General features: G+C 40.6%; 1 protein-coding gene across 1 annotated transcript in view; it reads right to left on the bottom strand.

Moving 5' to 3' along the window:
* furinb (furin (paired basic amino acid cleaving enzyme) b) overlaps window positions 1–15,046 on the bottom strand; it is a 63,755-nt gene that overhangs the window by 16,592 nt on the left and 32,117 nt on the right. Inside the window, exons 4-6 of the mRNA XM_029433331.1 lie at window positions 10,719–10,814; window positions 8,864–8,992; window positions 8,673–8,749 (exon numbers count right to left, since the gene is read on the bottom strand). Of these exons, the coding sequence (XP_029289191.1) occupies window positions 8,673–8,749; window positions 8,864–8,992; window positions 10,719–10,814 (302 nt within the window). The remainder of the gene's footprint in view (window positions 1–8,672; window positions 8,750–8,863; window positions 8,993–10,718; window positions 10,815–15,046) is intronic.

Genomic DNA, 15,046 nt, shown 5'->3' with positions numbered 1-15,046 from the left:
AGAGCCTTCAGCTATCAAGCTCCTCTCCAGTGGAACCAGCTTCCAGTTTGTGTTAGGGAGGCAGACACCCTCTCCACATTTAAGAGCAGGCTAAAGACTTTCCTTTTTTATAAAGCTTATAGTTAGGGCTGGCTCAGATTTGTCCTGGATCAGCCCCTAGTTATGCTGCTATAGGCTTAGACTGCCGGGGGACACCTCCCTGCTCTCTTTCTTCTCTTCCTCTCTCCTCCCCTCCCTCTCCTCCCCTCCCTCTCTATCTGTATGCATTTATGTAAATGTATGTTACTAACTCACCATCCGGGGCATCATCCCCAGAGTTTCTGTGTCTCATGTGGCAGGTTGCCACTGATAAAGTTGACGTCAGAATTAGGAATCGTGGCTGCCCCTGCTGGACACCGGGAAGCCTTTTTGACATTTTCATTTTCCAACATAATTTCTGTCAAATGTTGTATTTGTACTATGTTTATCCTGTACACACGACATCTATTGCACGTCTGTCCATCCTGGGAGAGGGATCCCTCCTCAGTTGCTCTCCCTGAGGTTTCTTCCATTTTTTCCCCTTTAATTTTGGGGTTTCTTTTAGGAAGTTTTTCCTTGTGCGATGCGAGGGTCTAAGGACAGAGGGTGTCGTAACCTGTACAGTCTGTAAAGCACACTGAGACAAATGTATAATTTGTGATATTGGGCTATAAATAGCAAATAAATTTGATTTGAATTAACAAAGAAGAAATCATTTCTAATGTGATCCAGGGAGACTGTGACCATCCACCCTGGCAAAAAACACATACAGTCAGCACCGCGGCCAGCCACATGACTTGGTACAAAATATACGCTGTGCTTACATTGTGGAGGAATATGCAGTTGAATTGCACTGCAAATAGCACCTTCAAACGTCAACTCTCAATAACTTTTGTTTAAAAAGAAACAAACAAAAGGCTCGACTCACAACTTTGCCTTCTGAAACAAAGATACTCTGAATTTGTGTCTGGGAAATAAATAGTCCTTGTTTTATTAATATCTGATTAGCGATGCTGTGATTCAACCAAACAATCAAAGCTCAACCTGAAAATGATGAGGTGCGTTATCTTTAAAACTCAAATGAAAGTCCATGACGGTTAATACTTTGACATGGACTTTGACATGCAATGACTTTAGCCGCAGCTACCTGCATGTACCTTTATTGTCTCATCCACAGCATCATAAAAAAGGCTTTTCTGCTCCAGACAGCACATATTCTCAGACCAAAGAGCAACAGATGTTAAGCCGGGCAGGGGATTCAGCCAGGATGGGCAGAGTGAACACAGAGCCAGAGGCCTGTTTATAGAGAGGCTGTACACACCAAGATGCAGCTGTTTTGTGCGTGTATGTGTGCCAATGAGTGATTGGCCTGGATTGAATTCAGCTAAACCAGCCAGACAGCTTAATATATCCAGGGAGGCTCAGACAAAAGGGTTTGAGGCGAAGTCACAATTCTATCTGTCAAATGTCCGTGAAATTAAATGATTTCAGAGACACTTTACTGAATGCCTCCATTCTATAGCCATTTAAAATAAATTGAAAGAGGTGTCAGACACAACGACTGTCGGGAGCACGCATAAGTGTACTTTGAAGAGTTAAAGTTTATACAAGAGATGTGGCAACAAAATGCTTTAAAAATAGTGCGGCATCATCTCGGAGGAAGACAATCACAGTAAATAAATCATTAGAGTGCGAGTCGGAGGATGGCAAAAGCTACCTGCTTTTGTTCAAAAGACCAGTGGTGGAGCAAAGACTCAACAAAGCTTAAACAAAGCTTTAAAAAAAGCTCTATTCACACAGCCAATGTGACCTCCCTTATCTTACCTGAAGGAGCAAAGGGACAGAGCGAGGTAATGCTTTTATCCCTCCTCCTCAGGACAAGGTGCCATATTTGGTCAAGTCATTGCCCTGCCATTTACTGGAGAATGTAGATGCGTCACCAAACACAATCCCTCTGGACATGAAATGTAACCACCGACAGTACAATATACTGTACAGTGCAGTGTATTAATGCACAGCATGCATCTTATTGAAGGTGCATACATATTGATGTAATCTGAAAGTCAGCCTATTCCTAGACCCCAACCTGAAAATTAGAACTGGCCATAACATGTTTATTCATACTACCAACTAGTTACATAATCAGTAGGGGTAACAATAAATAAACAACTTTGCTTATGTACTAATTCCATACTTAAGTATTGCTCTTCCTTAAAGTGGCACTGACAAGAGACAGATAACATAATAGTCAAAATCAAACAGCAGAGGCCAAAGCATCCTGACTTTTAGTCCCTACAGATGGTCAAGCTCCAAAACCTACAATTCCCATAATGCAAGGTGACAGTCTCTTTCATTACTCTCCATGCATCCTAAATGGCCACTTCTTTCAAACTCCACACCTCCAGTTTATAATGGATCTCTGTTCAAAAGTTTCAAGTTTTAAAGAGCTCCTCCAGATCCATGGAAACTTTATACAACTATTTTAACAGGCTGAGTAGTACTCTTTGCAGGTGAATTAACGGAACTCATATACAATCGTCAAAGTGCCCATTTAAGCTAAATGAGTGCACCTAAAAGTTGAGTAGGTGTTACCACCAGCAGTTGAGTGAGAAAAGCACAGCATATTTCTCCACGCCGACAGGCCATACTTTATCACACAGTACTTGAAACAGAAAGAAATGTATTCAAGCATTGAGAATTTATGTTTACACATGTTAGACCCATACAATCCCACAGAACCACTCATGTTTGTGTGGTGTATTATAGAGCATGTGTGTTGAATGCATTCTCAAGTGTGACTGATGTCTAACCCATGCTTGGCCAAACTGTAGAATCTGTGTCTTGGCATTGTTCTGTTGGTTTTATATCTGTTCTTAGAGGGACTGAATAGGTCCGTTCATTGGAGCTGCCAAAAGGATTAGGTTATTTTCTGCTCAGCTCAGCTGTAGCCTCAGGCAGGTCTGTTCAAATAGTTACACTGGAGTGTGAAGTGGAGCTCTCTTCATTGTGTGGTCGAACACAAAAGGTGTTCTCTCCAGCCGTGTAGAAAAGATGATCAGTTAGTTTAAAGTTCTATGTTATTTTCTTGGGTTTTTAGAAGGCAGAGAAACAATTATGATAGTTGTCAGTCCATCATGCCTACAGGCAATTTAGAGTCTCCAATCCATCTACCTTGCATGAGCTTGTGTGGGATCAAACTCATGCGGACATGGTGCAAAAAACATCTAACTCTACAAAATAAGAAATCGAAATATTTTAACTGCAAGGCAACAGCTCTGCTTCTCTCTGAATAAAATTCATTATTCCGCTATATTGAGCACTATGGAAGGAGAGGCGATAAACAATTTAAATGTACAATATGTAATTTTCTGCCACTACGAGCCTCTTGATCAAAACTATAATAAAAGGCGGCGTAGCAAATCATGGGAGTATGTCATTGTAGTTAACTTCTCCCGATTAGAAATGACTTCATTGCATATTGTTCAGGATATTTTTAACGGGAGCCGAATCATCGGAAGAGGTCTCCTCCTCTCAAAAACAAACGGTCCCGGTGAGTAAAGCTGGTAAAAACACTGAAGAAAGCAGCTGTGTACACAGGGCAGAGAGGCTACGAGCTAAAGGCTAATGTATGCTCAACTTTTTCTCGGATCACTTAAGATCCAATCATTCAGGAGGTTTATACCCGGAGACGAAGTGTCCGCAGGTGTCTCTCTAAACAAACGGTCCTGGTGAGTAAAGCTGGTAAGAACACTGAATAAAGCAGTTTCCGCTCCAAATTGAATGGGTTCTTTCAGTTTTCATGCAAAGGGCCTGCAGTTTTTCCTCGATTCTGCTGACAAAGATACAAACAAACACTCCTTTACGGAGGTAATTGTTGCCATCAAAGTAATCTAATTGACAACTGAGCAGGGTAATATCGACTGACTCCAGGTGATCAGACACCTTCAATCACTTTGGGCTATGCTTCGTTGAAATGTTTAGAATACAGCAGCTTTCAATCAAACGGTCCTTTTCTTAGGGGGAAAACAATAGCAGGAAAGCAGACAGAAAGCCAGAGGTATCTGGTTTAAGAGTAAGGTCCCTGCCAACATCACCTCCAAATAAAGTCTGCCTGGCTGTCTGGAAACAAGCCGTCCCCAGCAGAATAAACACGACGAGGGGAAGCAGAATTACATTATTCAGGCTTGACAAAGGGTGGCAGCTTTGTAAACAATAATTGATAAACTCAGTGTAAATAGTGGAGGGCATTTATCTGCAGCGTGTGGTGGCCAGAGTAAATAGAGAAAATATTTTGTTTTGTGCAGGTTCCCTCTTGTTTTCTTATTGTTCTCTCTCCATTCGCACTGCCAGTCGTCCACTTAGAAAATGTTGTCAAACTGTCAAGGACTCAGAATGACAAATGAAGTCTCGTAACAAGGCCTGCACAGATTTAAGGTACGCTCACTCTTTACTGACTGAAACTTTGTTTATCTAGCAGGAAATGGATTGAGAAAACAACCGTAAACATGTATTGCACAGACTAAAGTTTAAACATGTCTTCTGCTCCTTACATTACCAAGGACAAACGATATATTGTATGTCAGAAAACATACTTGACATAAGAGCATTAATGCGGATGTTTAAGGAATGCCAATTCCACACAATGTTAAATGTTAAAAATAGTAACGCAGATTAATCGCGCTCCTACATGCCCCTGACCTTTGGTCCGACAGCACGGAGCACGGAGCTCTGACAGCACCCGTCCCCTGCGCCCGTCCCCCCGTCGCACGGAGCTCAAAAAGCACGGAGCACGGAGCACTGACAGCCCCCCCGTTGCAGCAAATATTGTTATATGCGATTAATCGCGATGAATTAATCACAAAGCTTGTAATTAATTAGATTTTTTTTTTTTTTTTAAATCGCTTGACAGCCCTAGTTCTAAAATGTGTCCGCATTGGAGTCAGCGCAGTGCTGTGTCAAACACTGTAAAAGCAGACGACGCAGGAGGAAGCTGTCTTCTTTGATTTGTGCTCTCCTTCACTCTGATTTGTCCTGCAGCGACTCTGGTTTATCACCTCCATACAGATATATCTGCATACAGCGTGTGTACAATTTGCATTCACATACTTAAATAGCGTCTCAGGACTTTGAAGACACATGTCTGTCAGCGTTTGGCCAAGGACACAGTGCCCGCAGATCATATTTAACCGTGTTGCCATTTTCTGGTCTTGCAGCCTGAATTCAAAGTGGACTTATTTTCTGTCCTCCATGTACACAAAATAGTGCAATAGTGACATATAAATGAGAAATATTTTTAATTTTACAATGATGTCTGCAGCCATCACTTTTTCATTAAAGCAATATGGTTGGATAATTAAATAAAATCATGAATAATATCCAATCGGCAATAAATGATGGATGAAAGCTAAAGATCAGTGATCAGAACAGTTTTTGGATAATTTGTTAATATGTTAAACATGGTTATGTTTTATTCATGAAAGACACTCCAGGGAAGTTTCACATTTCAGAAATAGGTCCAAACATTGATTATTTTCTTATTAATCTATACAAATATTAAGTAATATTAGTGATTATTGACGGTAATATTTGATTAAATAAAAAAGTACCCTACTTAAAATCGGCAGCTAGCTAGATAGGGGCCTTCCAACGACTATGTATTGCAGGGGATGCCTGCCGGACTTTGACTAATGGCAGAAGAAATAAATACTTTAATGAAATGAAATAATAAATAGGATGAGTCTCTTCTGCAGCGACTGGTGCAGGTGCATTTACCATTATTCTTATCCAGTCTATTTCTGCTGAAGAAGCACTTTCATGTTCAGAGTAACAAAAGACCATGCGCCACCAAGGAAAGAGCAATATGATAGGGCGAGAGAAGCAGGCAAACACGTCTTTTGGTCTTTCTCAATGCCATGAACCAGATGAGACAGAGCACCTCTTCTTTCATCTTCCCAGCCTTGAGTTTCAGTCACTTTAATATCTTGGTGCTGATGGGTTGGCTTTTTTTTTCTTCTGGACTGAAGGGCACATGAGGCTGTGAAGCATGCCAATCATTTTTCAATAAAGGCTGCCACTGCACAATCTTACGGTGCAGGCATGTGGATCTCGATTAATGTACCTCTGTGAAAAGTTCCCTACAGCAGCTAATAGCTCTCCACAGGGAAGTTATAGGGACAGAGACAGTTTACAACCTGAAAGAAAGATTTTAATCACCACACCAAAGATCAAGACAACTGAAGATCTGCACAGTAGTGTGCAGTTTTTATGAAAACGGTAACAGGTAAAGACATAGCACGGCAAGATAACGATCTTTATCATCTTTTATTCAATGATCTGTCACAGAGGTCTCAGGAAAGGGAATATAATGGAGTATAATTAACTTAAAGACTCAAAACATTTAAGGTTTTAATTGATTTATCTATAGAGATCCAGAAATATTTCTGATAATATATTGTTCATCAGTGACAAGATTGCATTGTATTTGTTTAAATCCACAGAGAAATGTGAGTCAGGATGAAGACTTTCTGAAGACATTAAAAAACTATAGGATGTTTATCACCGAGGGATAATTCAATATTCGTTTCATGGTTATAAATCTTATTTAAATCACGCAGTGATCCTAAAATGAACAAAATCGGTCATTAAACTTGAGTTGGGTCTCATACATTGATACATATGGAAAATTCTCTGTACTATTATCGAGATTAATATCCCGATAATGGTTTTGTCCGCCCTCTTGTCCCTCGTTGAGGTTTTGAGAAATATTAAGCGTTCAGCTTTAACGACAGGCTGCGGACAGGAGGTCAATCAATCCCGCTATCTTCTGCTATTAGCCCCACCCTCTACGCCCACATCACACTGACATAATGGAGGAAAAGTGGGTGAAAGTAGAAAAAAATATTGACATGATGAAGCACAAACGGATTACCTGCTTGGCCAGACTTCAACCAGCCTTCAATTTAGCCGGCACCCCCTTCAACAACATCTGCCAGATCGGCCAACTCAAGACTACTGAGCATCTCTGAGGAGGAACCCAGAGATGAGAATTCAAAAATCAACCTTGCGTGTCATCAGTACAAATGAATTGGCCTTGATGGCTATGGAAAAAGCCCGCCTCCGACTCTCCTTTGCGTTTTGTTGTCCTATGAATATATTCATATAATCTCATTGTGAGGGGGATGTTTGCATCACTCACTGTCGGCCTGTATTACCCAGTGGTGATTTACATAACTCATTGGATATAATTTGTCCACAGGTCACTCCAAACACTGCAGCTCCTTGCTGTACACACAGAGACACACCCTTGCTTTTCACTCCATGCCCATAAATTGATCCAGTCCGAGATAATTGCTTTGGCAATTCCACTGACATGGGTAGTGTAGAGTGTGTGCGAGTCCAAATCTGTGCACTCTGTGTTTTTTTATTTGTGTGTGTGTGTGTGTAATGTGTCTTTCTGAAGTAATAGCATGGTGCAGTTGGGGAGTTGAAGTGAACCAGAGGCAAGGAGTAATCCCCTCCAGTAGTGCTTTGTTCCATCAGCAGGACAGAGTGGGATCTACTTTACACTGACAGAAAGGGCTGGGGTCGCTCTGCATGGCTGCTCTAGCTGCCGGCAAGGACAAGAAACAAGGCCCCCTGCTCAAAAAACTGCTGATGCCAGCCTCTTTCAAGATGAATAAATACTGATTAATAGATCATGTTTCAGTTGAGGACAAAAAAAGCAAACAGCTAGAAAGAGATAGATAGACAGATAAGACATTTCAAAGTTCAAATCCTAACATCTGCGCAGATTCTATCATACAAAAGTTTCGACAATCTTATGAAAACTTGTTATGCTGATTTCTCCCCCGGACCAACTGCGAATGGATGCTGCGCTTTGAAACCCAAAATAAAGAACAAAAACAAACAACTACAAAAGGACTTGGTGGCAATTGTCCCAGAAAAGAGAGATTTGAGACAAATCGTGCTGTGCTTTTCAGAGACGGGATGAAGCTTCTCATCTGCTCCAGGGGGATTGAGCTCAGGCAGAAGACCATGTTGGAGAAACATGGGAGAAGGGAGGAGGATTTGCCCTTGCTGGAGCTTTAGTGTTCCATCAATAAATTGGGGCGAACGTCTTTTAATGCGACCAAAGACTGGCAGGGAACGGCATGAATCACTGAGGGCAAGTAAACAAGTATTGTATTAGCAACAAATAAGTGGCTGAGCAGCTGAACAGGCTGGATCTTGAAATGCAGCTACAGCAGCTTGACTTGTGTACTGAAGCAAGGAAGAAGAAAAAAGGGAACAATCTTTCAAGACTTTGCAGAATGACTGCACCAGTGCTTTCAAACTTTAACTTTGGTTTCTAAATATTAATGCGTTGGCCAAAAGCACTGGACCAAAAGCTGTATAGGCTCGGTGCCTTCTCAACTGTCATTCCCTGTCAACTAACATACATAGGAGGCTTGTGGCGAGTCAAAAGTAACCAGGGTTGGAGAAAAGAAAGAAAATCCCAGTCCAAATTATATCTGAGTTTATTTATGTGGTTGCCACTCTCACAAGGACATTACTCTTACATTACAATTTTCCACAAAGATTGAAAGCTCATTTGGAAGCAAATAAGATCTTTTCCGAGTTGTCGTGTTGCCAGATCGCTGATTTTGCCAAATTACCTGTTCTCATTTCGCTGCGTGTATCTGGGTTGTGGGTCAGCGTCTCCATCATTAACATCATAGCTGGCCTCAGGGTCCTAAGAGAGATGTGAAAAGGATTAGGACATCAATCATGTCATGTTTAACTTCAAGCAATTAACCTTTTTCTGTAAAGGTTGTTTACAGGCTACGTCATACTTCTTCTGACTTACATAATTGCTGACGAGGTCTGGGTGGTCTTTCTCAATTCCATCGTCCAGGATAGTCACCACTACACCTCTCCCTGTGTAGCCTTGAGCCCAGGCTATTTTGGTATTCAGGTCTTGATGTGTCGGGGTGGACTGGAAGAGACACAAGGCTTTTGTTCAACAGCGTGACAATTAATCTGCAGGGTCGTTTTACTCGCTGCAGAATGTTTACGATTAAAACAGAAACGCTCAATACAAAAATAAACACAAAAACATATAAAAAGGGATGAAAGATCAGAGGTGGTTCATGGACACTTATAATCCAATTAAAATAATTCATCACCCCGACATGTCTGCTTCCTCGGGCTGAGCTGCCCAGTTTGAACATCATACTGCAGTTACGCTGTCAGAAAAAAAGACCTGTTGCAGGTCACAAGTCTCAGTGAGAGCATTTGCCTCTCTCGCAGAGGAAAGAGCCGGGAGAAGGGGAGGGAGACAAATAGGGGGATACAGTGTGTTAAAGCGTGATTTGGATGAATAACAGAACATTTGCACAGTTAGAAGTATGAAGAGAAGGGAGCGCTGGAGGTGAAAGAGATGGTAAAGATAAACACGGGTAGAAATGGAAAAGACATCACAGACAACCTTCACTGCTGCTTCTTTGTTTCATGCTGATTTTTCTCCACAGGGCACGACTCTGCATATGCACTTCTGTGAGAACGCCTGGATGCTTAGGTAAGTAGCTTAAGTTCTTCGATGTAAGCTTTGAACTGGCACACCGTTCAATACACATTTTAAGTAAATGTTTTATACAAACTGATGGGGCCCATGTACCAGAATAAGTCAATATAAAAGCCCTTTGACTACAATAAATTGGTTGTACTACAGAGTTAAAACTTCAGCACCGGTGGCATATGCCTTAAGCTAAAGCATCTCTGTTTGGTTTTAAACAGAGCTGCGTATAATACTTTATATAGGATAAAAAAAGGTTTTAGGTCCTCAGACGATTAGACGTCTAATGCTGAATGGCAGAGGTGGTTTCACAACTTCTATTCACTGGTGATTTATGTCAGGGATATTCAATGTTGTCATTAATCCGTTGCAGTGACGGAGGTTTTGTGCATATAAAAAAGGAAAAAGGGGAGATTAGGGCAAATTGAAGCATCTCCGAGAAAAGCTGTGAATAACGAAACAGACACAGAGCCAGGACCATTTGCTATCAATGCTTCACAGGTGATACGGTTTAGTCGTCGATCTGTCTTGACATTTAATTTTCTGTTCAACCCAGCATCCTGGGATGCATTGTGTTATACCCTTGACTGTGGAAACCTTATGATGGTGGTGAAGCTGCTACAACTAAAGCCTACAAGGTTAGTCCAGAAGCCATCCACTTTATGCTTATCTGACTGACCATGTGGGAATTAATAACTTCTGCCGCTGCGATAATGAATACATCTTCATTTAGGTGTCCTCACAAGATTCTGCAGAGCTGAAACTATTGAGACGGGGCTGAATAAGGAGACGTTCAAGGATTCATTAGAAACCATTTCAGAGCAGAAACTGTACAGGACAACACTTCGCTACGAGCAAATCTGAATGCAGAGAAGGACTCTGCTCCTTCGCTTCAAAAACTTAAAAAGGCACTCTGACCAGAATACAAAAATATGAAAAATCATTACATATTCTACTAACTGTGCACCTACTAGTTTATCTGTTGGTAATGTAACACAGATGCAGTAAAGTTTAAAAAGTTACTGCAAATACCATTATGTATGACGTTTGAGAAATAAAACAACTGAATGTTTGACATTTTCAACGACATTTTGCTGTAATGACTTTAATTAGGTCTAGGCTATGAAGATAAGAGACCATCACACACCAGGTACCACTGCTTGGAGAAATCAGGGTCTGTTGGGTCTTCATAGATATCCCTCTTCTTCCTTTTTTTCACCACTTGCTGCTCCGCCCACAGGACCTGGGGTGCCAAGACACACAGAAAATTTATTGTTAACACAGTTATCTGCACATGCGATTGTGTCATTACTAATGTTCTAATTTCAGAAAGTGTTGCAATGTCCCGCAGACGGCGGAAAAAGATGGACACAGCTGTGTTCCAAAAGCAATAACTAAAAAGAGAGGCAGAGATGTGAAGCAAATCTAATTTACTTCATTCGTGAGATGCTGAAGGAAAGTGGCTGCAGTACAGTGTGCCAGAGAAGGGGCCTTTGAAGTCCTGGAGGCTGCTGGGATATGCACAGGATTGGTAGGGATGGGTGACAGTAAATGCCATACCACAAACAGTAAATGTGATTCTATAATTTGGTTTTTGAAGTTGCAAAAAACTGTTCCAAACATCCTTGCCAAAAAAGCCACACAATAGCGAATCATTTAATGTCTGTTCACTTGCTAGTTCCAATGACAGGTCCACTCAGCATTTTATTGTTCTTCTTTCATGCTTGTATCTATATATATATATATTTTGACAGGTATTTTACTCTGTGAGCATGTGTGACAGTGGTAAGAATGATTAAAGACATCCATATAATTTGATATTTGTTCAGATGGTTCCAGACAGTCAAATATATATTGGTATATTTCATATCCAAGCTGTGAGACAAAATCAGATAAAGACTGGAGCTTTTTCTCCCTAATAAGGAACGCCTGCTGAAAACAGTGGTCAAAAATACTCCCATTTCCAGAAGAAACTTGTATTGCTATTACAGAGTGATTTTTCCATAGGTTACCTAAAATAGAACCTATTAGGTAACCGCGGAGGAAAGTGGATGTAGTGTGAAGGACCTGTGGTACTGCTTTAACAGACATTACACTTTCTTTCTAATTAAATAAAAGGCTTTCAGCTATGAGTTGTACATTAAGGAGCAGCGCATTCAAATGATATTTGAAAGCTAAATTGGACTGCTACTACTGCAGCAGAGGGAATTTGCATAGATGGAGTGAAATTATAGAACAGGCACTTATCTTCTGAAGCAGTCTAAACAAATACTTTTATACTGTTTTGCATTTTTATTATCAGTGATAAATGCATACTTTAGTGATTTGTTGCTGAATGTGACAAAGCCTAAACGGATTCTACTTTTGTTGTAGAGAGCACTCATGTGAAGCATGTCTAAATTTGTGCATTTCCTGTACACTACTCTGTAGATTGTGAAAGACCAACTCGCTATTCAAGTTATTACGTTTGTTTTGGGTCGTTTTTTCCCTTTTCGCCTGTTGCAATCAGAGTTTTTTTGACTAGTGATGCTTCCCCACTTGCTTGATTTCATGATTTCATGCTATTACAGCAGAAAGCATGTGGTCGGAATGACAACGTGTTCATTGCAGCTCCTAACCTAGTTGAAAACTTTGCCTTAGAGAATTAAGAATAACTCAAGTGACCCCAGACTAATTATGTCATTCATTACATTTACCACATAATTATCACAGCAAAATTACGACCGATAGATGAATGAGATGAGGATCTGGATATCTACTGTAGAATATATAGGGTTTCATTTATATAGCCCATACAAGCAAATGATGAAACGTTTGGAAATTCAACTCACAGCCAACCTTTATAACATCACCTTGAGAAAACGGACATTCTGTCTAGTAGACGTAATAGGATCTTTTGTAATTATGGAAAATTGTGAAATATGTTGCGATTAAGGGTGCGAAAACCCACTCTTATTGACTGCAAAACACAAGGTCTAATCGATATCTTCCATAAGACCAAGCCGGTGATGGAGAACTAATTAAAACACAGAGCTATGGAAGAAACACCACCCTGAAGTCTGGGACAAGGACAAAGAGAAGCTAAACACAACCACACCAAGAAGCAATCACGAGACAAGAAGGCCGTCTCAACATGGCGTAGGTCTATGATCTGCTTGAGCTATAAACTGTTTGTTCCATCTCTCGCACAGCATCTTGAGAGCTTTCCTGTCTGATGATTAAGGAGAAGTCGTGCTGTATTGTTTGTAATGCAGAGAGACAGACGGAGAGACAGCCTGTGCTTTGATCTATACATCTGCGTTTCCACAGTTTATGCAGAAAGAATATGTGTTAAAGGATAAGTCTGATGATATTCAATTTTGTTTTCGTTATTATCAATAAATCCCATAGAAAGACCAAAACCAATAATGAATTAATCCTACACACAGTTTTTTCCATTTTTGTGCAAAGACTATTCAAAATCAGCGAGCCACATATTTTGATGAAAACAGGCATTGTAATTTATGTAATTTATGTAGAGTTGATCCCACATACACTGTTCTGGTACAGTAAATCAGTGTTTCACAACCCAGGGCTCAGGACCCCTGGAAATCAGGAAAAGAAACATATTTCTGCTAAACAAATACGCTAAGTCTAAAATAATTTATCAGTCATTAACGCATAAAATTCAGTTTTTATCCTCTCAAATATGGAGATTTATTGCTTTTCTCTGTTTTAATATTAAAACGATTTTTACTAGATTTCTTTTACTGACAAAACATGAACTTTAAAGACATCACTTTGGACTTTGAAACAATTTTCTCTATTTTACAGACCAATTAATTGAGAAAATAATCGGGTGATTAATCAATAATAGAAATAACTATTAGTTGCAGCCCTACTGTCCTTTATTACATTTTTATCTTTTATGAACTACTGAATCATTTTATTTATTCCAGGCCTCTAAAAATAATCATCAAACAATCAAAGAGGGATGAATCTCTCTTTCAGTCTTCAGTTGAACTGCTCACAACACGCTGACATGTGCTGTGTCGCTGCTGAAAACAGTCCCCAGCAAATACATCCCTTCTGTTCCTCCGGTGACTCATACTGAAACATTTACGTCTTCACTAGGAACCAGTCGCCTTGAGACTGAGTCACAGAGAAGCTGGTTATTGAGAAACAAACTAGCGCATTGTTGGCTTTGGTCTCTTTATGGGATTTGTTGACAACAATTAGAATATAGAATATTGCCAGCCTTATCCTTTAACAGTATGGCCTCAGCACATATAGTGCACTCTTAAAGCCGGAGAGAGAGCACGAGAGAAAGAGCAAGAGCGAGCGAGAGAGATATAGGGTAAGGTCCCTCGGAAACACAGCATGCAGTATGCTACCTTACACTGCAATTTGACCAAACCAACAGCAGCCACCCCAAAACAAAATCGATTTTTACCCTCATAGAGAAAGTGTGGGGTGCAGAGAGTCGATGACAAACAGCCTTTGCAAGCAGATTGGTAAAAGCTTATGCAGCTGCCAATGTCATCTTGCCACTGTGTGATTATTCAAAAGGGACGGTGATAAGCGGCATGTTAGCACCACGGAGCAGAGGAAAAGAGACAATGGAGGTAATGTAAGAGACTGCAGCCGGATTACTGAGAGGAAACACTGTAACAAGCTCAAAGCTCAGCGTTAACTAATCTAAATCCAACCATTATGATTTCATTGCCTTTTAAATGCGTTTGCTTTATACCAGGTGAAGCAGAACCTTTTATTTTCACACACACACACACACGTAAACACACACACACACACGTAAACACAAACCCACTCACTTATGCTGTGGTGTGTTTTGGCAGTGGTCATGCTTTGCCTGAGGTTTGGTCTGTTTCTGGTTGTGTGGGTGGGTAGGTGACCTAAGGACAAACTGTTGCTGCATAGCCAGAAACCTGACGCCCTTAATACCTGGAGGTTTAAGCACGTTGTTAACTTGAACCACTGACAGAGATGAACCTGTGAGATGGAATCTCTTCTGTCAAAAATGTCTTTATCTCCCTGGCTCTGCTGTGAGGGCCCCACGGTTAAATTCAAGATGCTTTCTCTCTCAATTGGTATTGCCAAATGGGACAGTATAAAGGCAATGTAGCCACACAGCAAACCTCACTTTCCATCTTCCAGATGAATTCTGTTCTGCGGGCCACTTAAATAAAGAGGACATCTACCTTCGATCGACGGTTTCTTATTAGTCCTGCTGCTTTGCCTGCAGTTCATTTGCCATTGTATCCCTCATTATTGCATACAGCTCTAAAATCCAGTATAGTACATCATTAAATCCCCGGTAACAATGACACAATCCTTGTATCTGTCACTGCCCATGCTAAAACTCATTTGTTGCTAATTTAGGAGATTTAAAAGCCAATCTTAAAACCATTTGAGTGGCATAGTATTCTTCCAGCTCCCAGGCAGACACCTCTGAACCCATATGCTCACAAAGCCTTG

Source organism: Cottoperca gobio, chromosome 6, assembly GCF_900634415.1.
Source record: "Cottoperca gobio chromosome 6, fCotGob3.1, whole genome shotgun sequence".
In the NCBI taxonomy this organism is placed as follows: Eukaryota; Metazoa; Chordata; class Actinopteri; order Perciformes; family Bovichtidae; genus Cottoperca; species Cottoperca gobio.
This window is presented reverse-complemented; position numbering and strand designations above follow the sequence as displayed.